This window comes from Trichosurus vulpecula, chromosome 4 (assembly GCF_011100635.1).
Source record: "Trichosurus vulpecula isolate mTriVul1 chromosome 4, mTriVul1.pri, whole genome shotgun sequence".
Taxonomy (NCBI): domain Eukaryota; kingdom Metazoa; phylum Chordata; class Mammalia; order Diprotodontia; family Phalangeridae; genus Trichosurus; species Trichosurus vulpecula.
The window spans coordinates 125,320,327-125,343,540 of record NC_050576.1 but is presented as its reverse complement, the minus strand read 5'-3'; the positions used below and the strand labels follow the sequence as shown (position 1 = coordinate 125,343,540).

General features: G+C 40.0%; 1 protein-coding gene across 2 annotated transcripts in view; it reads right to left on the bottom strand.

Moving 5' to 3' along the window:
* Positions 1 to 9,534: 9,534 nt before the first annotated feature.
* LOC118846267 (mitochondrial amidoxime-reducing component 1-like) overlaps positions 9,535 to 23,214 on the bottom strand; it is a 44,074-nt gene continuing 30,394 nt past the window's right edge. The window contains exons 7-8 of one of the 2 annotated variants that reach the window (XM_036754598.1): positions 20,736 to 20,917; positions 11,548 to 11,631 (exon numbers count right to left, since the gene is read on the bottom strand). In XM_036754598.1, coding sequence (XP_036610493.1) covers positions 20,779 to 20,917 — 139 coding nt within the window. In that variant the 3' untranslated portion in view covers positions 11,548 to 11,631; positions 20,736 to 20,778. Of the gene's footprint in view, positions 11,632 to 20,735; positions 20,918 to 23,214 lie in introns of both variants that reach the window. The other variant, XM_036754599.1, reaches the window with a different exon arrangement.

Sequence of the window (23,214 nt, the reverse complement as noted above, 5' to 3'; positions counted from 1 at the left end):
AGAGGAAAGGAAAAAGAAAAGGCTGAGGAAAGACTGGCCCTATGAATCAGAGGGAGAGAGAAGAGGTTCAGGAAAGAGAGTAGACCAAAATAGAAAGTGGGAGAATATGGGTGGTGCCTTGCACATAGTAGGTGCTCAAACATTTGTTAAATAAACAAAAGAACAGGAATGTCATTCTACCTCACTCCCAGGCCCATTTATGGGTTTAATTTTGTGATTATCTGTAGTATCTCTATATCTGTTTCTGCCCTATTATTATTAGATCAGCGCTGTTGGAGAAGATTCATGAGACACAAGGAAGATCTGGAAACTTTCAATGACCTAATGAGACAAGGTCCCAGACTTCTGGCCCATGATCTAGTTCTTTTTTTCTCCTGACTCCCTAATGCTTTAATAAGTATTTGCAGAACAAAAATCCTCAAAAAGCTCAAAACTAGGGAGTGAGAAGAGGGGAAAGTTGAGACTAGGTTTGCTTTGCTAGCTTTCTTTTTTTAAACTCTCACTCTGAATGTATCATTAGTTATTTCTCTAACGTTCTTCATGTTTTGCAGACTTGCTTCTGGGCATAGATTTTCCCCTTTCTACAACTTACTGGCCATCCTTCATGTGTGTTGTATTCCAGTTGTTCTTCATCTGTTCAAAGTGGTCTTGTAAATATACATATGTATGTATATATATATATTGTTATTATTATTCTGAACTTGAGAAACACAAACAAGCACAGACTTTTCCAAATACAAAGAGAAAAAGAGAGTCATATATGAAACAGTGAGTCTCTATTACAGTCTTGATGAAGTTTAATGTTTTGAAGTACATAACAAATTCAATATATTAGTTCCAAAGCTGTCCTGCTTATCTGTATCTCCCTCTGAATTTCTTTCTGTTCTTTATTGTGCATTTTCAAAAAAAAGTACTTTTTAAAATGTTTAATAATTAATAATAATTTCAAAATTTACATTAAATTTAAAAGTAAAAAAGAAAAACATCAATTTTTATTTTTATTTTAATTGATGTTTTTTTCCTTTTTCCTTTTGCAAATTTTTGAACTTTTCTTTTACTTTTGGCTCTCCTCTCTCACAATTCTCCATTCCTAAATTAAAACATTCTTCCAAAGTGGCTTTTATTCTCCTAAAAATCCTCCTGAAGACAGAAAGAGGTAGGAATTTTTTCCCCCTGTTGAAACTACTTCAGCCTTTATCTTGTGAAGAAGATGAAAAGGATTCTTGCAAAGAGATATTATTTGGCATCCTGAATGAACTAAATCATTTGGGACTGTGTTCTCAGAAGTGAAGAGAAGTTACATGTAGTTATGGGTATTTGAGATAATTCTGGTCGTGACCTTTCTTACAGAGAAAATAACATAAATAATTGTGTCTGTTTTAATATTTGTCATTGTTAATAAACTGTAATTTCAGTTAAAAAAACCCTTCCTACTACAGAAACTATCATCTCTAAGATAGAAATTTACGACATGTACTTCCCAAGGCAGCAATCAATTATTAAAGTTGGTTGCCCCATCGTTATATAAATGGCATGAGGCAGCTAGACCTGCAGTGGACAGAGCACTGAACTTGGAGTCAGGACACCCTGAATTCAAATGTAGACTCAGGTATTTATTAACTGTGTAACCCTGGGCAAGTCACTTAACCTCTATCAGCCTCAGTTTCCTCTTCTACAAAATGGAGATAATAATAGCACCTACCTCCCAGGGTTGTTGGGATGGAAGAAATTATTTAATAGTTGCAAAAATGTGTCACAAACTTTAAAGTGCTACATAAGTGCTAGTAAAAAGGATATTCCATTTACACTGGTAGTTCCATTGAATGTAGACTTCAGGACTTCATTGAAAAATGCCACATTTCTTCCCCACTTGTCAAAATATTCAGTGCAAATGCTTCTCCTGCTCTTCATTTGGTAGTGAAACATTGACTCCTCCATCAATGTTATTCTTTCCAATACTACTCATTAAAACAGCGTGTTCTATACAAATTTTAGGACCCACAACATTGGTTGCTTCACTTGCCATTTTTAAGCAAAATGCTCCTTTGGAGCAAGCTTTTGAGATCCCACACTCATCACACTGACTATACCGTCAAGCTGGGTTGATGTATTGGTTAGTTTTGCTCAACTGTTTTCCCTCCTTCTTTTTATTATATATTATTTGTTATTGGCTAGGGAATAGAGGAAGGATATAGTTGAAATATAGGCAGAGTGAACATTGATTTAGAGCTGGAAGTGACAGAGGTCACATAGGCCAACTCCCTTGTTTAATAGATGAAGGAGCTAAGGCCCCTGGGAGATTATCACAGAGGCAGAAGTGGCAGAACCAGGATGGGAACCCCTGTTCCCTGCCCCCAAAGCCAGCCCTCCTTCTAATGCATTAAGCTGCTCCACCTTGGTTTTACCTTGTTGTTTTACAAAAGATATCAGTGAAATAAATTTTTAAAAAGAAGCTTCACACATATCACCTAGGATCTTTTCTATGACATAGCTTTGTAAATAGTTCTCCCATGTTATTTGACTTCCTGTGATTTTTATGAGTTTGTCACCAACACTACTCTTGCCCCAACTAACCCCACCTTCTCATAGTTCTTTGATCATGTTTGTCTTTGGTATATGCATCTCTCTCTTCTCTTCTCTTCTCTGTTCTCTCTCTCTCTCTCTCTCTCTCTCTCTCTCTCTCTCTCTCTCTCTCCCTCTCTCTCTCTCTCTCTCTCGCTCGCTCTCTCTCCCCCCTCCCAGATGTATATGTGTTCTGTTACTGGTCTAGTCTCTCTGATTCATAGCCAATGGAGTTGGGGGGAGTGTAATATTCCCTCTGGACTAACTTCCTCCTTCCTTCCCTCACTTTTCTCCCTTCTTGTCCTCATTTCTTTTAGCCTTCACTTCTTCCCCTTCCTGCCCTCCATTCTTCCTCACTTTTTGCCATCAATTCTCCCCCACCCCCACCCCTTCCTGTCTCCTAGTAAAGACACAAGGGTCTACCTTCTCAAGGTACACCAGAAGCTTGATAGCATCACTGCTAGACTTCTCAACTTCTAACTGTTGGCTGTGGGCGCTTGAGAACAATTTGTTCTAATAGCCATGAAGACAGCTGAAGCAGGTGTTGTAGAGTGCTTAGAGTTTGGTCAGGCATTGAATACACCAAGGTCATCCACTGCATTCTGGGTCATCAACAGTCATCTTGACTTTTGACCTGCCACTGGACATCAATGACTCAGGAAGAAAGAGTGAGGCTGATGACTTCGTGCAACTCTGCCTCACTTAAATTCAATTCACTGGCAAGTCAAGACATTACCCTCTGATGTCATTGGTCCCCTTTGAAAGGAAGGATGAACAACAGCAACAACAATCCCATAGGGTATGACCGATTCTTTTCAATCATAAAATATTTCCTGTGACGTCATGGGCTTTCATCTAATGATCAAATCACTCCACACCTCTCAAATCGATTAAGGACTTGTTTGCATTTACTTAACATCTTTGATTAAAGTCTGGGCCTACTGTGTTAAATTGGGGTCAGATTATACCCTCCCTCATCCTTACACTAGACACACACCTCTCCTGGGCTGTGGTGGGTGTGTGGGTGGATAGGTAGGTGGAAGCAATGCCTGGCAGAGACTGAACTCTGGTGGCTATTCAACTGTCCCACTTGCCTCAGTACCTCTAACATCTTTCTCAAAACTTTTACGTCTAGCATCTCACCCACCCCTATTCACATCTCAACCTGTGAGACTTCACCTCAAGATCAAGGGAATGGTAAGAATAACTCTTAAAATTCTATTCCCCTTCAGTCGATGGATCAAAAACAATGATTTCAGCAGATTTCATCTCATTTTCAGTCATAAAAGCAGGACTCTAGGGTAACATTAAGTCAGACTCTTCTTTTCCAAAATCTCAATTATAGATCTATAGATTAGGGTATGGAACAACCACAAGAAGAAGGTGGATGGTTTGTTTTGGTTTGTTGCATTAATCTATTCCCTGCTGTAAGGACATCTGAAGAATCTCTTTGGTACATATCCCCAAAGCCATATTTCAAGTGGAATGGCAGAGGGGAGGGGGAAGGAGTTAGATGTTTAATACCTGGAACAAATGGCACATCAACACTGCCTCTGGCATTAAACAATTCATTAAACATGAAAAAGAAACAAACGTTTTGGGTTTTAAACAGCCATGGGCTGAAAAAAACCATTGGCAGGAATTTCTAGATTCTAGGGGTGACTAGGAAATCATTTTTCACGTACAGTCTAAATATGAATGGCAGGGGAAGGAGGCTTATAGAAGGCTTATTGCTATAGAGAACTAGGGTCCCCAAGTTTGCCAGATCAGAGGATGCAGAATATAAATAAGGGTGTAGGGCATGATGATTTCTAAAGTTCCTCCCAGCACAGGGATTGCCAAGGGAAGGTGGCGTTGGAGTAGGGCTACAAGAACCTTACCCCAGGGTGAAAATTTAGAGGGTACTGAGAGTGCTTATATTCCTGTAAGGAAAAAAGGGAGTGAACCTTATGGCAGGGTGGAGTGCGTAGTAGTATCAGTATCCTCAGAGTAGTGTCAGTATCCTCAGAGCTTTTTGGAAGCAGACTCCCAATAGGAACAAGAAGAGTGACTCATTGAGCATCTGGCTCTTTTTCAGGGGGTTCTCTTGGCGGGAGAAGAAAATGTGGAGGCCCTAGCTGGGAGAGCCAAGCTCCAGCCAGATTTAGGGGTGGGGAGGCACACAAGAGGGAGGTTCATTGTAGCCCCTGCCCATGACTTCGTGGATGACAATGAGGGAATGAGGGAAGGGAGGCAGGGATAATGGATATGCAGATCATCTGCTAGCTGCTTCATTTCCTTCTCCTCCTTCAACCATTTACCCCTCACACACAAGGCTATACGGGCAGGCCCAGACCCCTGTTCCCCCTCAGGGAAGCCGATGGATTGGAGTAGATGAGCTTGGAGGCTAGTATGTACCACACAAGGACTGAGGGGGACGTCTTCTAGCTCAGCTGTTTTTCCCAAGTCATGAGACTAATGCTGGTGCTTGGGGAGTGCCAGTACCCCTAAGTGAGCCTTGACCAAATTTCAACAACCTGACTAAAATATCACTAAAAGATGGACCTGGCAAACCTGTGTTCCAGTCTCTATTCTAACATTAACTATGGGTATTAGTTTCATTTTCTATGAAAATGAAGGAGTTGGACAAAGTAGTCTCTCAGGCTTGATCCAATTATAAGTCTTTGAGATTTGGGGTCCATTTGACTCCAGCTCAGCTCAGCCTCGATTTCAGCAAGAATTGAACAAATGACCTTGGGGAAGTCTCTTCTATGTAGCACCTTGGTTCCCTTCTCTGTAAAACCAAGGGGAAGTGGCATGGTGTAATAAATAGAGTACTGGACTCGGAGTAGTGAAAACCTGCATTTGAATCCCCCCTCTCTCACTTACCAGCCATATGATCTGGGGCAAGCAATGTAACCTCTTTTAGTCTCAATTTCCTCATCTATAAAACAAGGAGGTTGGAATACATGGCCTCTGACAGCCCTTTGATTTCTAAATCCATGATCCCATGTTTTAGGGATTTAGACTAATGATGTCGTTATTATTTAATTACCAATTAAAATGATTACAGGTCTAATATTATCATGCCATTTTGAGGTTTTGGGAAGAGAGGGTTTGGTTTCAAGTCCTCTTTTAGCCCCCTCCTCAGAAGCATCTATGGAAGTAGGGGTTACTATTCCACTCCTATTCCTCCATAATCAGGCTCCTTGCATGTCAACTGTCGGAAAAAAAAAAAACAAACTTGACCTTAGCACCTAGTTATCAAGAATGATGTTAAAATGGGATTCTATCAGACACTGTCCTCCTTCCCCTAGGATGGCCTTTTGGCATCTTGAACTCTCCCTTCCTACATGGGGTGGTATTTGCCCTTCCTTCCAACTGAAGACAGCTTTCATACCACTGGCTCCAGGCATAAAACTCCTAGGCATGAGCCATCCAGCTCTAATGGCAAGGATCCAGAATCACAAAACCCAATCACAACCTGTCACTTTGAAGGTTGACTGGCACAGTGTTATTGCTACTTCCCCACCTTGTGCAGTTCAGTAGCTATATCCCACTCAGATAATATAAGACTTTTTATGACAAGGCCTTGTAGAAGGAGTAGAAAATGTTAACTTTGACTTCAGTAGGTCCTGTGAAGTGACAGAGAGGCATATAAATGATATCTGGCTCCAGACCAGTAGGGGGACCAGAGCTAAAGCCATATACACAGTCCTGATGAGATCCTTAGGAACATCCTGTGTGATCCTGCTTGAATAAATTCTCCCTCCTCAATTTGCCTGGAAGGAGAAGAGGTTTGCATCCTTTCTACCCCTGAATACACATGTGTGTGTATATGTATGTATGTATGTAGGTGTATATTTCTATATATGTCTGTGTATGTATACATTGTTTGTATACAATATGTGACTAGGTTCCGATAATTCTACTTGTGAAATCAAGATTGACATTGACATCAAGGTCATAGGCTAACTTTGATTGATCTAGGGGAGCATAATGGTCAGGTAAAGGGGAATCCGAGCTTATGTTCTCTTCAATAAAGTCACTAAATGTATAGAATAGTTTTGGAAAGAGATAATTCCCTTATAAAATAAATACTTTAGAGGATAGCTTAATTTAAATTAGAACATCACATACACATAAGGCTAAAATTAGGGGAAAAAACAAACTAAGATGAAAAACTAGAAATGCTTAGGGAATCATGTGATAGTATTTATAAAAATCCATATTTTCCATTGGCTTAATATTTTATCTCATAAATATACACAACAATTGCTCATTAAAAATAGTTTTCTTTCCTCAAATAGGGGAAATGTTTGGCTTCCTACTGTCACTTCCCCCCTTTTCCTTTTTTTTCTGATGGTCAAGACTTTTCTTCTCCTGCTCTTGTTTAAGAGCTATTTCTTCTACTGCTAATGCCTCTAGTCATTGCCACTCCTTCTTCCCGGGGCAATAGAATCATTTCCCATGGTCCCCTGAAAAGATGATGTATAGGTATCTACAGATAAAACAGTTTTTGAAAGTCCTCCCAGGCCCTAGTCCCCCAACCCCAAACTCCTCACTGTGCTTTCCGGTATTTCAGTCCACAGCATATCTATGGAGGCACCAGGAACATATTCAGACATATTCATACACATGTACATTTTAGAACACCGAGAATAATAATGATCATAGTTAGCATGTATAGGGTGCATTCAGGTATACAAAGAGCTTTAAACATATTATCTCACTTGAACCTTGTGAAAAAGATGCTGTTAATATCTCCATGTTACAGATGAGGAAACCAAGACTGAAGGAGGTTAAGAAACTGGCCCAGGGTCACACAGTCAGTGAGTGCCTGAAGTGGATCCAAACTCAGCTCCTTTTTGACTCTAAGTCCATCACTCTATCCACACCACCAGCTAGCTGCCCTGAGACAAATCGGCATTGTGTTCATGTAAACTGCAGCATTACAATCTCAACAGGGCCTTACCATAAGCATTATCCCTGTGTCTAATAACCTATGTCCTTAGGACAGGTTACTAGAGACCAAAATAATAAGACTAGTTGGGGCAGGGGCGTAGTTAGGATAAGCACCACCATGGCCTGAGCTTTTGAAACAGCATAGCAAGGAAAGAGTAATGGGTCAAGGCAAACAAGTCCGAATCTCAAATGGTACTAGATGAAAAGGACATTAGCCTTAGCATAGAACTACCATGCTCTGGAAGATCCTACCTGAACTAAGGGGGCACCCATAGGCATCCGGACTAAAAGGTCTAGAAATAACAGCTTTTATCTACATCATCAAGGGAAGAATAAAAGGAGCCTTCATCTGCCTTATTCTAGGAAAGGGATTCCTTCCAGTGGCCTGTTCGCGGTTGGGCAGATGTATAGGATGGGTGCAAACCCCATAGCCAGCTGCTTAGCCTTGGATATCGAGGTAAATTACTTTAACACACAGGAAGAAGTCATGAACACTGCTTTTGAAAAATCCTAGGTTCTACTGCAAATTGAGGGGATGCCCATCAATTGGGGATGGCTGGACAAGTTGTGACATATGAATGTGATGGAAGACTACTGTGCTATAAGAAATGATGAGCAGGCAGACTTCAGAAAAACCTGGAAAGACTTATATGAACTGATGCTAAGTGAGGGAAGCAGAACCAGGAGAATATTGCACACAGTTATAGCCACATTGTTCAATGATTAACTTTGATAAACTTGGCTCTTCTCAGCAATGCAAGGTTCTAAGCCAACTCCAAAAGGCTCATGATGGAAAATGCTATATCTATATCCAGAGAAGGAATTACAGAGTCTGAAAGCAGATCGAAGCATACTATTTCCTCTCTCTCTTTTTCGTTTTGTTTTGTTTTGTTTTGTTTCTTCTTTCTTGTGGTTCGTTCCATTGGTTATAATTCTTCTTTGCAACATGACTAATGTGAAAATGTGTTTAATGTGAATGTATATGCAGAGTCTATATCAGATTGCATGCCATCTTGGAGAGAGGGGAGGGGAGGGAGGAGGAGAAAATTTGGAACTCAGGAGCTTGTGGAACTGAGTGTTGTAAACTAAAAATAAATAAATTTTAAAAAAAGAAAAGAAAAAGAAATAAATAAAAATAAATATGCATTAAAAAAAGACAAAAAGAAAAATCCTAGCTTCTAGAAGAATCCTTTAGAGATATGCTTGGTAAAATTACTTTTGTGAAATACATGGGGAATCATGAATTGACATATATAAAGAGCTTTGAGAACCTTAAGTCAGTATGTAAATACCAGCTATGATCATTCCTATTACCATTTTTACTATAAGGAAAAAGATACTGGGCCTATTGTCTATGCATCTAAGTCCAACTGGCAATGGAGACAATTTTTCAGATAAACAAAACATTTGTTTTAATTACTTAGAGACATTTCAGGTAAAAGTAAAGCTCTGGAACAAAGTTTTCTGGCTAATTGCCTTAATTTTCCACTTCACTACCAATGTATAGAAATCCAATAACAACACATATAGCACAGGGGACCATTGTACTTCTCCCAGACTCTCTTATAGCAGTCCATTTCTTATTGGTCATTTTTTATTAGTCACTTTTTTATTTTAGTCACAGTAAAATGACTATAGCTAATACTCTATATATGTGGTACCTGTCTACTTTAAAAAAATAAAACATTTTTGCCCACTTTCTATGAGATGGCAGATCGAATTATGTGGTAGAGTCTAATAGTGATGATGATACTTGCCATTTTTCCTTTATGTAACAGCACTTTAAGATTTACAAAGTGCTTTACATATATGATCTCATTTGAGCCTAGAATGTAATGTCACTGAGGGTAGGGGCTGTTCTACTGTTGTCTTTTTATCATCAGGCCCTAGCCTAGCAAACTCGTCCTGCACATAGCAGCTATTTAATAAATGATTGATGATTTGAATCACGCTGTTATTGAAACGGTCCACAAGGTAAGCCTTCTTGCAAGGAAGCTGGAGGAAGGATGGGGAGAAGAGAGTAGAAGCTTTAACAATGAAAGTCATTTCCATTTATTTGTGGTTTTAAAACGTCTTGAAATTTTAATCAGGTTCCTGCTACAAAGAGATAAAATGAGGTATACAGGGGAGAAAATTCAAATTAAATTCTCCTGCTTCATCATATTTAAAAATTGTAATTCAATCAGTAGAAAAATTAGCCAATTCTCTGTTTATCAACAAAGTAACAAGGTCTCTTCTTGCTTTGTTTAAAAGTTTCTTCAGTAGTTGCTCATTTTAAAATCACATCACCACATTTCTATTTCTGTCCCACAGGCTCCAGAGCCTTTCAATATTAAATTTTTAACACTGCAGATCTGGTGACAAGACCTCCCACAGCTATACAACTGGTGGGCTGAAGAAAAGAGCCCGTGGAATTTGGTTACAGGATATCTATGCATTGATGATATTGGTTTAGATCGACTTTAGCAGGTTAGATAGAAATTCAACATGCCCACAGCAGGGAGCGTTCCAAAGGAAGATCTTGAGTCGTCACCCTTCTCTTTTTTCAATTCTCCAAGGACAGAATGACTAAAATCACACTAGGCTCTTAGACATCCCGAGCTCACCTGCCATTCCCAAAAGTTTCGCCATTTATCAAGTCCACAAAAATCTTAGGACAGTCTCATTTCTCTGGCCACTGACCAAGCAAGTGATACAACTTTAAAACAGTCAAAGCTTTAAAAATTCTGCAGTTAAAAACACTCGATAGTTTGTCCTGAATTTTAGAACAATTTCATAGCTGCTGACTTTTATCTGATTGTCACGCCATCATCGTCTAGTCCGTAGACGGCAGAATCCAGGGCAAGGGTATGTTGATTAAATCCTAATCAACTCTATCTAAGCAGCCAGTTGTGCCAGGCCCACGTAGGGACAGCCAATTGGTACCTTTTTAAAAGTTCCAGATCATGGAATGAGATGATGAGAATAGTACAACAGTTACACGGCACCTTAAGGTTTCCAAAGTGCTTATGTATTATCCCGTTTGAGCCTCATAACAATCTCATGAGGTAGGAATTCTAGACATTATTATCCCCATTTTACAAGGAGGAAGCTGAGGATCAGAAAGGTTCATCGATTTACCCATGGTCACACAGCTAGGTAAGTGTCAGAGGCAGGATATGAACTCAGGTTTTCCTGAGTACAAGTCCACTACTCTACTATGTCACATTGGCTTTCTAAAGGAGATGGAGAAGAATTTCAGTGTCTCTTTGGGGGTGACTTAATTGTTATTCAACTTTTCCCAAGTATGAATTTAAACTAGGTGGCACAGTGGATAGAGTGGTGGGCCTGGAGTCAGGAAGACTCATCACTCTGAGTTCAAATATGACTTCAGACATGTGACCCTGGGCAAGTCACTTAACCCTATTTGCCTCACTTTCCTCATCTGTAAAATGGGCTGGAGAAGGACAAGGCAATCTAGTATCTTTGCCAAGAAAACCCCAAATGAAGTCATAAAGAATTGAACATGACTGAATAACGACAACAAAATATATACTCCAAAGTATTTTCTGTCTTCCTTCTCACCTTGCTACCTTTCCCTTTTCCTTTTTCTCTCTCCGCATGGGTAGTAGTAACATGAGGGTAGAATGAGGAGGAAGAGATTACTATATCTCATTCTCCCCTCCTCAATACAAAGCCCTAAGAGAGGGGTTTTCTTTGTCTGTTACCTACCCTTATCTACCCACTCCTGTACTCCCAATTAAAAAAAGAATTATCAAAAGCCTATCTTATCACTTGAGTGACTCTCAGAACTTCTAGCAGTATTAAGAAGGGCTCATTTCTTCTCTTGATGCTCTGGGACATCAGAAGTCACAAGGATGCCAAAGAGACGAAAAGTTTGAGACACTTAAATCAGAAGAGATTGTGAGGATGTTCATTGCCAAAACCTGTTCTTGAAAGAGGTTATTTCCCAGTGAGTATGCAAAAAAGATCTGCCACACAAGGAGATGATGCTGCTGTCACTGTTCCAAGAGGTACACTGGATCTCCCACTTTGATTGTTCCCGGATCTTCCAGGACATAATACTGTCCAAAGAGAGGTGCCTTGCCATACACCTTCTGGTCAGAGGGATCACACTTCCGATAACTGTAAAAAGAAAAAGACAATTATGAATCATGAGTGAAGTGGAAGCAGGTTCCCAGACAGCAGATATTTTCTTCCTACTCACTGTTAATAAAATACGACAGAACAGTGAGTCCTCTCTCAGGCACCATCTTTTGCTACTGTCTTTCCCTTCTTTGGACACTGATAAATTAAAGACTCCATGTGTTCCCATATCTTGACCTTCCCCCTCCTCAAAATTCCATATTTCTTTCTGCTGATTTACCTGCTTCTGTTAATGGTGCTGTCATTCACCAAGTTACCAAGCCTTGGAGACATTTTGGACTTCTCTTCTTTGTCACCCTGCATTTTCAGTCACTCAGTCTTTCTGATTTCTCCTTCAAAATGTTTCTCAGATCTATCCCTTCCTTTCAGTCCTGCTGCCACCATTCCAGTTCAAACTCTTATTATCTTGTACCTGGACCATTGCAACAGCTTTTTAACTGATCTCCATGAACTCAAGTTCCTACCTGAGCACCACTCCCTCTCTGCTCCAATCCATTCTGCACAATAGATTAATCTTTCAAAAGCATTCATCCTGCATACTAGATTCATTTTCCTAACATAATGCTCTGGTTAAGTCATTGCCCCATTCAACTTGGCCAAAGTTTATTAAACAGGTCTTAAGTGAGAGGCACATAAAAGGCTGAATTCATATCCTTAAATATCATACATCCTCTTGGTCTTGTTGACATCCGTTACGCTATGAAGCCAAATGGAGGAAGAAGTCTGTGCATGGGTTATGTATGAGCTGAAATGCAAGAGGAAAAAAAAATGAAGTAGAGTCCAAGTAGCCTGGCTGTGCTAACCACAGAGGCCACAGGAATAGAGATGAAATGCCAGGCTCCTGTCATACCTGTTTGAAACCATTGGGAGACCCCCTTTGGGAGACTATACCAGTTCTCTCATTCGATGCAACACTCTTACCTTTCCATCTGATATCGTGAAATCAGAAGGACCTGAGTTCAAATCTAGCCTCAGACATTTATAAGCCATATAATTCTGGCAAGTTACTTAACCTCTGTCTGCCTTAGTTTCCTCAGCTATAAGATGAGAATAATAGCACCTACGTCTGAGGGTTGTTAAGGATCAAATGAGATATTTGTAAAAGTGCATAACATAGTGCCTGGCACAAAGTAGGTATTATATAAATGCTTATTCCTTTCCCTTTCCTGATATAGGAGTCGCCATCATTTGAATCCTCCCTGACAAAGGACATCCCTGAAATCAGTTCACTTAGATACATACCACGGATCCTCTTGACATTCTGGAATGATTGTTTTCTTTGTGGCTAATTGTATAATATACAATTTTATAACATAGGTTATGTATATATTTATTCTACTATTTATTATTAAATTGTATATATAATATATGTATATATTTTTATTATTATTACTATCACTATTGTTACATTGGTTTTTCTTTCCCTTCATTAGATGTTGATATTATTACTCTATCTATAAGAGAAAGGGAATAGAGTATTGGGGAGAAACATTTTAATTGTCATACGGAGAAAGTGAACTGTCATGGGTAAGAGAGAAAGGACTAAGAAAATTTCTTTACTGAGAAACTGATTACCTGTCATCTTTGAGAAAAATTGAAGAGATATTTTGAAAGAAATGAGTTTCTTATCTTCTGATGAAGATATTCTTTGGAGAAGATATTCTGAAGAGAAATCTGGAGAGCTTTTGATTAGCATCCTGAGAGGACTGAATGGTAAAACTATAGTTCTGGTGTCTGTTGAGAAGGCAGCAATTGCAGTTTATTGTTGGGAATAACTCTGGCTGTGATTTTTCTCAACTGATACATTGCCGAAATATTTAAATATGTTTTTTTTATTGTTTGTTTGTTACGCTGTCAATAAATTGCTTAGCTAATAACATCAATAGTTGTGTAAGCTTATGAGAATAAGGTTTTATATTGAGATGAATGAAAACTTACAGGAAAAATAGGTTTCTTTGATTTATTTGTAAATTGTGTGGGTAATTGATTGATTAATAAGAGAAATTATTCATCTCTATTTAATTCATGGAGAAATTTGGGAATAAATCCCTTGATTGCCTTAGGACCTGCATAGAGAATTGATAAGGAAATGAGCCAGTGAGAGAGACTGGTGGTTGGTTTGGTTGTTGACTAGAATAATTCACCACACCCCACACAGTCTACATGAACATTGTTATCCCTAACCTTATTATACACATACTATTACAACATCTAAATGTATTGTGTTTTGTATATATTTTTCACAGTCAAGGAAGCAATCTATCAAATGGTGTTCCTCATTGTGTTATATTTACTCTTAATGTGAATTTGATGTTTGCAGAATGTTTTGTTGCAGAGACTTAAACACTATCTATGAGGAGATATTTATACCACCCTCAACAATCCTTTCTGCAGAAACTATGGATATTATTACCATGTCTTTAAAAGACAAGAGATACATGATTCAGACATAAAGGGTGATACCATAAGCAAATTAAGAGAGCAAGGAACAGTTTACCTATTTGATCTGTGGAGAAGGGAAGAATTTATGACCAAACAAGAGATAGGGAACGAGACATAAAATAGATAATTTTTATTATATTAAATTTTAAAATTTTTGCACAAACAAAACCAATGCAACCAAGATTAGAAGGAAAGCAGAAAGCTGGGAAACATTTTTTACAGCAAGTGTCTCTGATAAAGGCCTCATTTCTCAACTATATAGAGAATTGAGTCAAAGTTTTAAGAATATAAGTCATTCCCCAATTGACAAATGGTCGAAAAATGTGAAAAGGCAGTTTTCAGATGAAGAAATTAAAGCCATCTATAGTCATATGAAGAAATGCCCTAAATCACCATTGGTTAGAGAAATTCAAATTAAAATAACTCATACCTATCAGATTGGCTAATATGACAGAAAAGAAAAATGACGAATTTTGGAGAAGATGTGAGAAAACTGGGTTACTAATGCACTGTTGGTGGAGTTGTGAACTGATCCAACCATTGTGGAGAACAATTTAGACCTATACTCAAAGAGTAATCAAACTGTGCATACCTTTCGATCCAGCAATACCACTTCTAGGATTGTATCCCAAAGAGGTCATAAAAAGAGGAAAAGACCTACATGTACAAAAATATTTATAGCAACTCTTTTCAAAGAATTGGAAATTGAGGGAATGCCCCTCAATTGGGGAATGGCTAAATTAGTTGTGGTATATGAATGTAATGGAATACCACTGTGCTATAAGAAATGATAAGCAGGTGGATCTCAGAAAAACCTGGAAAAACTCACATGCATTGATGAAAAGTGAAATGAGCAGAATCAGGAGAATATTGTACACAATAACAGCAACTTTATGTGACGATCAGCTATGATTGATTTAGCTCTTCTCAACAATGTAATGATCTAAGACAAATCCAAAAGACTCATGATGGAAAATGCTACCCACATCCAAAGAACTAATGGAATCTGAATACAGATTTAAGCATGCTGTTTTTACTTTCTTTTTTATGTACTCTTTTCTTTTGCTCTGTTTCTTCTTTCACAACATGACTAATATAGAAATATGTATTACATGATTACACATATATAACCTATATGAAATTGTTTACCATCTTGGGAGAGGGGAAGGAAGAGGGGGAGAAAATTTGGAACTCAAAATTTTATATAAAAAAGTGTTAAAAATTGTCTTTACATGTAATTGGAAAAAAATACTATTTAAAAGGGGGAAAAGAGGTAAGAGAATATGAGGGAATTCACAGTTAAATGCAATCAATGGTGGAAGGAGTTTGTATTGTGAGAAAAATAAGATTAAACTGCCATTTCCCCAGAAAAAAAGAGTTAACTGTCACCTGTGAAAGTCTATGAGAAGACTAAGAGTTAGCTGTCATCTTATGAGAGGCTGGAACTAAGGAGATCTAACCGTCTATGTGAGAGATTGGGATTGAAGGGGGTTAACAGACATAGACAGTCAAGTGAGAGGACTAGAAGAGTAAAATGTTACAGATAATTCCTTAGACCTGAATAAGTATCCTTAGAAATCCCGGGTTGAAGAGGAGTTAGTTTGTCATCATTGGTGAGAATATTCCATTTCGCATCTCCTTCCTCTGATTTTTAAGACCAGAGAGATGATTCTGGTTGGAAACTTCACCCCTTAAATATACATTATAAATACTTAATTGTGTCTTTGTATCGTTATTTGCTATTGTAATAAATTGTATGAGCAGCAACACTGTTAAGTCTATGAGAGCAAGGGGCAAGGGAAACTAATGATATAAATTGAAGTGGGTGCTCAGAGCTAATTAATTAATGAGAGATATTGCATTTCCATTAATTCAAAGGAAAGGAAAGGAAATACCAGAACGTACCTTTCAATTTCCTTAGAACTCAGGAAAAAAAATATTAAGGAAATTAACCAATAGCAGGAAGAGATGTGTAAGAATTGGTGAAGTTGAATGTGTGTATACCATCCATCTAACACCCCAGAGTTCAGGTGAAGACTCATTGTCTCTAATTTATTCTGTGAAGTTTGGGTTCAGCCAAAGGGCTGCACTTGAGGACCTAGAGGGTCACATGTGTCCTCCAAGCCGCGCAGGTTCCCCATCCCTGCTCTAAACCCATTCAAATGGATTTAGCATTCAAATCTTCCCCAATCTGACTCCATCCTACCCTTACAGACCTATCTTCTAGAACTTCTACTACCCTAGACAAAGGGTATGCTCCAAGCAAAGTGGGCTACTTGCCTGACTTTGCCCTAATATGCCTTATATGTGTTCTCACTTCTACATCTTCATATCATTCCCATTACAGCCAGTCTCCATCTGTCTCCAACTATACTACCCATCCAATCTTTCCAGTCAATTTCTGTCACAACTATCCATCTTTAAAGGCCTAGATCAAATATCACTGGCTCCATGAAGTCTTTCTCCCCAGTTGGAAGTGATTTCTCCCTCCTCTGAATTCCTATACCACTTTATACCACTCACATGGCACTTATCACAAGCTTCCCTGGACTGCCACTCCCCAAATCTCTCTTCCCTATTGGACCGTAATCTGCTTAAGTACAGAGACAGTGCCTTGAACATCTTTGTATCCCTCATAGTTCCTTGTATAGTGCCTTATTCATAGCATCTGTTCAACAGATATCTTTTGAATGAATAAATTAAAGAAGTTAAACATTACAAAAAGCTAAATTAGAGGGAGAGGGAGAATAAGAAGGTTCCAGTAGAAGTGATATAGCAAGAGAAAGGGACAAAAACAGGAAAAGAGACAGAGACAGGCAGATAAAGATGGAGAAATACAGAGACAGACAAACAGAGACAGAAACAGAGAGAGACAGACAGGGTCAGGGAGTAAATAGAGAATGAAAGGCAGGGAAAGAAACAGTAGGGGGGTAAGAAACAGAAAGAATGAAATTCTCTCCTTCAGTTTTCACTCCTATTCAAACCCAAATCCACTTTCTTAGGGGGAATTATTTGTACATAGCAATAATTCTGGCTCACCATAGAGGTTGGGTCGATAAACCAAACATTCAAACCCTGTGACTGGACCCTTTAAGATAATGGGGTAGGGAGAGGGAATGGAGGGAGGGAAGAGTGTTGTAGCAACTTGTTCCTAATTTTTGTCTTCAAATTTAAACATTTTAATGAGAAAACTCACTAAATACACACCCAGAGCTACCTGATGTGAATAAATCCCAAATGCCATGAGCAATTAATTCAGCCTACCTAGTCTGTTTTGTGATAACATCACAGTCCAACAACATATTTCTGTTGTGATCTTGAACAGTCTGTGGGGCCTGGGAGTCTCTGGGTCGGCCTCACCTATCAGTAGGATGACTAAGCAAGGACATTCTAGGCATCTTTCACTTTGAGGCCCAGACCCAGAGGCAGAGCTCCTCTCCTTTTAAAGTTCCTGTTTGGGGATTACCATGACAGTCAAATCCTGCAGGCTTTGGATCACTGGTTCTCTTTACAGAAGATAAAAAAAAGCATAAGACTAGCAGTCAGGAGACCTGAGTTCTGTTCCTGACATTTCCCCTTACTATGTGAGTAACCAGAAAAATCACTTTACTAACTGGTGGCAGAGTGCTGGACCTAGGGACATGAATGCTTGAATTCAAACCCAGCCTCAGATACTTCCTGACTGTATGATCCTGGGTAAGTCACATCATCTCTTTCCCTCAGACTCTTCATCTATAAAAGGGGAATGATAGAGGCACCTACTTCCCAGGGTTGTTATGAGGATAAAATGAGATATTTGTAAAGCACTTTGTAAACCTTAAAACACCATATAAGTGTTCACTATTCTTTTGGTTACTACATCTGAGTAATGAGGAGAGCATCCTTCCTGGCTATTTCCAGGAAGGATGGCATTGCTGACAAATGGTCAGAGCCCTAAGTCTTAGACCAGGGGTGGGGAACCTGCAGCCTCCAGGTCACATGTGGCCCTCTAGGTCCTTGGGTTCAGCCTTTTGACTGAGTCCAAGTTTTACAGAACAAATCCTTTTACTAAGGGGATTTGTTCTGTGAAGTTTTAGATTCAATGTGGCCTTGAGGCTGCACGTTCCCCACCCCTATCTTAGACACTCCCTTTAGTCTTGCCCTCAATCCTGACTGGTTACAAATGAACAAACCAGCAACTTCTCTCCAGTTATTCATCATTTACACAGCCCCTTCTTAGCCCTCAGTGGAGATCACTGGCTAGGAAGTAGCTTGGATTTTTAATAAAGTCAGTCATTCACGAAAAAAAAGTTCAGTTTCTTAAAATTTTCACCTCTCCCTTTTCAGTGCCCAAAAGTCAATCCGTATACACCAGCTCAACCCCTAATGTCTCCTGCCAACATATAACCACTCCTGTAACTTTTTTTAAAATTTTTGGACTGGCTTTGTAACTTCATTGGTATAGGAGTATATTTGGGAACCTCCCTCTTCCAAGGCAGATCAACAAACATTCTGTAACTTAGAGTCACAGAGAATTGTGTAATCCTGTAATACTAATGAGAATTTCTCCTCCTGCTGTCCCACCCTCCCAGGAAGCTCTGTTAAGTGTTATTTCGAGTCCTCAGTTATTTCCATGGAACCCAGGGGCCTACAGTAAAGATCCTAGTGCCTGGAGGGAGAGAAGTCCCTTGGACAAACACATGGTAAGAAAAACTGAGGAGTGGTGGTGAGGAAGCTCTACCAGGCTGACCCATCAGTGCAGCTGAAGCCTTTGTATCCTCCTACAGAAGAAGTAGCTTGGGGGGAAAGAGGGCCAAATTTGGAGTCAAAGTATCTCAGTTAAAAACCTGGTTCTGTTCCTACCTGTGAGACCTTGGGCAAGTCATGTATCCTTTCTAGGCCTCATTTTTCCCACATATAAAAATGAGGAGTTTAGGCTAGATAGTCAGCCTCTAAGGCTCCTTCCAGCTCTTAAGTCTATGATCCTATAGGCTTAGAGATCAGCTTCACTGAAGTGGGAAAAGAGCTGAAAGTCAACCTATCATGTTCTAGTGTTTGCTTTCCCCGGGTCCTCCCGGCATCTTCAGCGATTCTGCTGCTGTCCCACTCATAGTCACTCAGTTCCCCCAATCTAGTATTAGCCTCACTGATAATTTTTAGGGGCTTATTCACAAAGTGTATGAGTTCTAGGCCTGGAGTCAGGAAGACTCATCTTCCTAAATTCAAATCTGGCCTCAGATACTTCCTAGCTGTCTTACCCTGGGCAAGTCAGTTAACCCTGTTTGCCTCAGTTTCCTCATCTGTAAAATGAGCTGGGGCAGGAAATGGCAAACCACTCCAGTATCTGTGCCAAGAAAATCCCAAATGGGGTCATGAAAAGTAGGATATAATTGAAAAATGACTGAATGCATCTTTTAGGATCATAAGATTTTATTTCATCATTCTAGATTACACATTGTTTTCACCTACATTCTTCCATTATCTTCATAGCACAGCTGTGCAGTAGATAGAGCAAGTAATATTATTATCGCCATTACACAGATGAGCAAATGAAGCCTTGGAGAGATTTTCACTTGCCCAAGGTCATACATCTAGTAACATACTGGAGCCTAGCTAGGCCTTCTGACTGACTTCTGATGCAGTATTCTTTCCACTAGGTCATTCTGTCTCACAAACCAGCACAGTCTTACTTGCTCTAGATAGGTGGATAGGTGGGAAATATTTCTAAGGCCGGATTATTACCAAATTATTCATTCCCTCAACAAGCAGCTACTAAGTGCTTACTGTATGCACTACACTGTAGTCTGTGCTCTGTCTGCCCTTTGATCTCTGCTAGTTCATTAATCCAACACCACCGACTCTTTGTTATGCTGTACGACTTGAGAAGCACTCCCACATTTCTTCTCATCTAGCATCTTACAAGCTGTTAGGCAAAGTCAGAGACAGTGTCGTCTAATGGAAAGTTCACTCACCTTAAAGTCAGGTAACACCCATGTTCCATTCTCTCCTCTGATGTTTACTAGCTGGGTTACTAAGGGCAAGCTGTTAAACCCCTCTCAGCCTGTTTCCCCATCTATAAAATGAGAATGATACTATCTGCATGCACCTATGACACAAGGTGACTGAGAACCAAGTGAGATAGGGTCTGCAAAGCACTTTGCAAACCTAAAATCTCTATATAAAAATCAGTTAGCCATTACGATTTCTTGCATTCTTAATGCTTTGTCCCACAAGACATCACTTGCTAGCAAACCCCAAATCCTGGTGTCAAGCAGAGAGGCTAAACAGCTCAGATAGGAGATTCTGAAAGTATCATTTCCTAAATAACTCAGACATAAAGGGCTGAAGCGCCTGGCTCCCTGCTGCAAAAACAGAGGGGCTATTTTCTGACTCTAATGTTGACTTAGCTTCTCCATAATTTATGTGAGCCTACAGGGCTCTTTTCCCTCCCAATTTATGACCACCTGTCTTGGGGGAGTCTATAAATTACACTTATGACAATTTAAATCTCAGTAAGAGATAAGAGAGAGACACCTAGGTTGGCTGCACTGTCTCACGGAGCATTAGAGGCAATTAGGCCCAGATTGTTGGGATACATGAACGCTTGTAAGAGATCAGCACAAGGGCATCAGTTTCCAGTTGCACATTCTTATTGTGTTTACCTTTGTGCCTGGAGTCAATTATCCCTTTCCAACAAACACACACTCACAAATGGAGGAAGGGCAGAAAATACAGAGGTATTTCATCGAGGGCACTGGGAGCCACAGAGGTACAAGCAGCACAGTGAACTTTCTCACTCCAGCGGGCAAAGGTGACTGTTTGAAAGTCCAAGACCCTACAGCATCTGAGAGGAGGAGAGGAGGTAACATTTTAATGGAACAACAGCCACTTCCCAAAGTGACTCAGATGATTTATGCATCCCAGCAGCGGGAAAATGTGAACGGGCCAATGCTTTTATGTTTAGAGGAGCCTGGCTGCTGAGACCCTTTAGGAGAGTCACATGACAGAGGTAACTAGGTAGTGCAATGGATAGGGCACCAGGCCTGAAGTCAGGGAGAAATGACTTTGAATCCAGCCTCAGACTCTTACTAGCCGTGTGACCCTGGGAAAGTCACTTAACCTCTGTTTGCCTCAGTTTCCTCATCTACGAAGTGGGGATAATAATAGCAATTCCTCCCAGGGTTGTTGTGAGGATTAAATGAGATAATAATTGTAAAGGGCTTAGCACAGTGCCTGGCACATAGTAAATGTTATATAAATGGTGGTAGTAGTAGTAGTAGTAGTAGTAGTAGTACTAGTTTGTCTTTCATTTTTGAAGAGGATCAATGACATCACAGGGTGAGGATTTAAGTGAGGCAGAGTTTTACAAAGTTGTCAGCCTCACCATCTCTTCCAGAGTCATCCAAGTCCAGTGGCAAGACAAAAGTCTGGATGACTGGTGACGGCCCGGAATGCAGTGGATGACCTTGGCCACTAGGTGGCACCGTGGGCAGAGTGCTGAGCCTACTTCATCTTCCTGGGTTCAAATCTGGCCTCAGATACTTACTAGCTATGTGACCTTGGGCAAGTCACTTAACCTGCTTGCCTCAGTTTCTTCATCTGTAAAATGATCTGGAGAAGGAAATGGCTAAACCACTCTAGTATCTCTCCCAAGAAAACCTCAAAAGGGGCCAGGAAGAGTCAGACATGATTGAATAACAAATAATACCACTAGTATTAGTAATAGCATAGTAGTAGTAGTATAGTAGTAGTAGTATAAAGAATCCCTAGTTTGGAGTCAGGGGACCTGGGTCTGAATACCAGTTCTGCTACACATGAGCAGTGTCCTTGGGCAAATCAATAAACTTCCTTAAGGGCTAGAGTTGGAAAGACTCGAGTTCTAGTAACTGCTCGAGTTTTTGTAACACCTCATTCCTTTCCCACAGATGATGCTAGGCATACTATCCAAACATAACTCTCAGAACTCTGTTTTGTTACGGCTGAGAATTTCACGAGGTTCCTTGAGATAATACTTTAAGCTCCCAGGATTTCCCAGTTGAAGGGAGAGAGCTATGTTGATCAAATCACACTGAATACCTAACTAGCATTTCTCTAGCGCTTTAAGGTTTACAAAGCACTATTGCCTCATTTTATTCTCACAACAACCGGGAAAGGAAGATGCTCTTGTTATCTCCATTTTACAGATAAGGAAACCGAGGCAAACAGGGTGAAGTGACTTGCACAGGGTCACACAGCTTGTAAGTGTCTGAGGTCAGATTTGAACTCTGGAAGCGGAGTCTTCCTGACTCTAGGCCTGGCACTGTATCCATTGCCCCACCTAGCTTCTTCTAAATTATAGATGCGTAGAATTTAGAACTAGAAGGTACCTTAGACATCATCACCTAATCTACTTGAGCCCACATTTTGCAAATGAGGAAAATGAACGCCAAAGAGGTTAAATGCTTTGCACAAGGCCACAGTTCACGAGTTACAGAACTGAGATTCAAATTGGCTTCCCTGACTCCAAATCCAGGGCTCCTTTGTATTGCACCAAAATGCCTGTTATGTCACTCTTCTTGGTGTACAGAAGACCAGGAGGGTCACAATCCTTATCATCATTTAACACTCGCACTATGCCGGTGTTCCCACCTCTCAACCTTTCCCTAGGACTATGGAGTTCAAGTGATCTGAGAATAATGCTTGGATTACTGAAGTTCAGTGCCCAGATCAGCACAAAGGAGCTCAACGGGGAGAATTCTTTTCACAATACACACTTCAAAGTAATCCCCTTAAGCAAAAGACTATGTGCACAGAATTTCTGTCTACTTCCATTTAAGCATAGTGAAGAGGATATGGTATTACTTGCCTGTAACCCCTACTACTACAAGGGAGGTGGAGGCTGGGGGAATCACTTGAGTTCTGAGCTATGGTAGGGCAAATGATGATTGGGCGTCCACAGTAAATCCAGCACCAATATGGTCAGTCCCTTGAGGAGCAAGAGGCCATCAGAGAAGAGAAGAGAGAAGGGGAGAGGAGGGAAAGAGGTGAGGGATGGGGGGAAGGAGGGAGAGGGAGAGGAGACCTTTGGCAAGTCACTTCACTTCTCTGGGCTTCAGATTCCTCATCTTAAAAATGAAGATGTCTGGCCTAGAAGATCTTTAA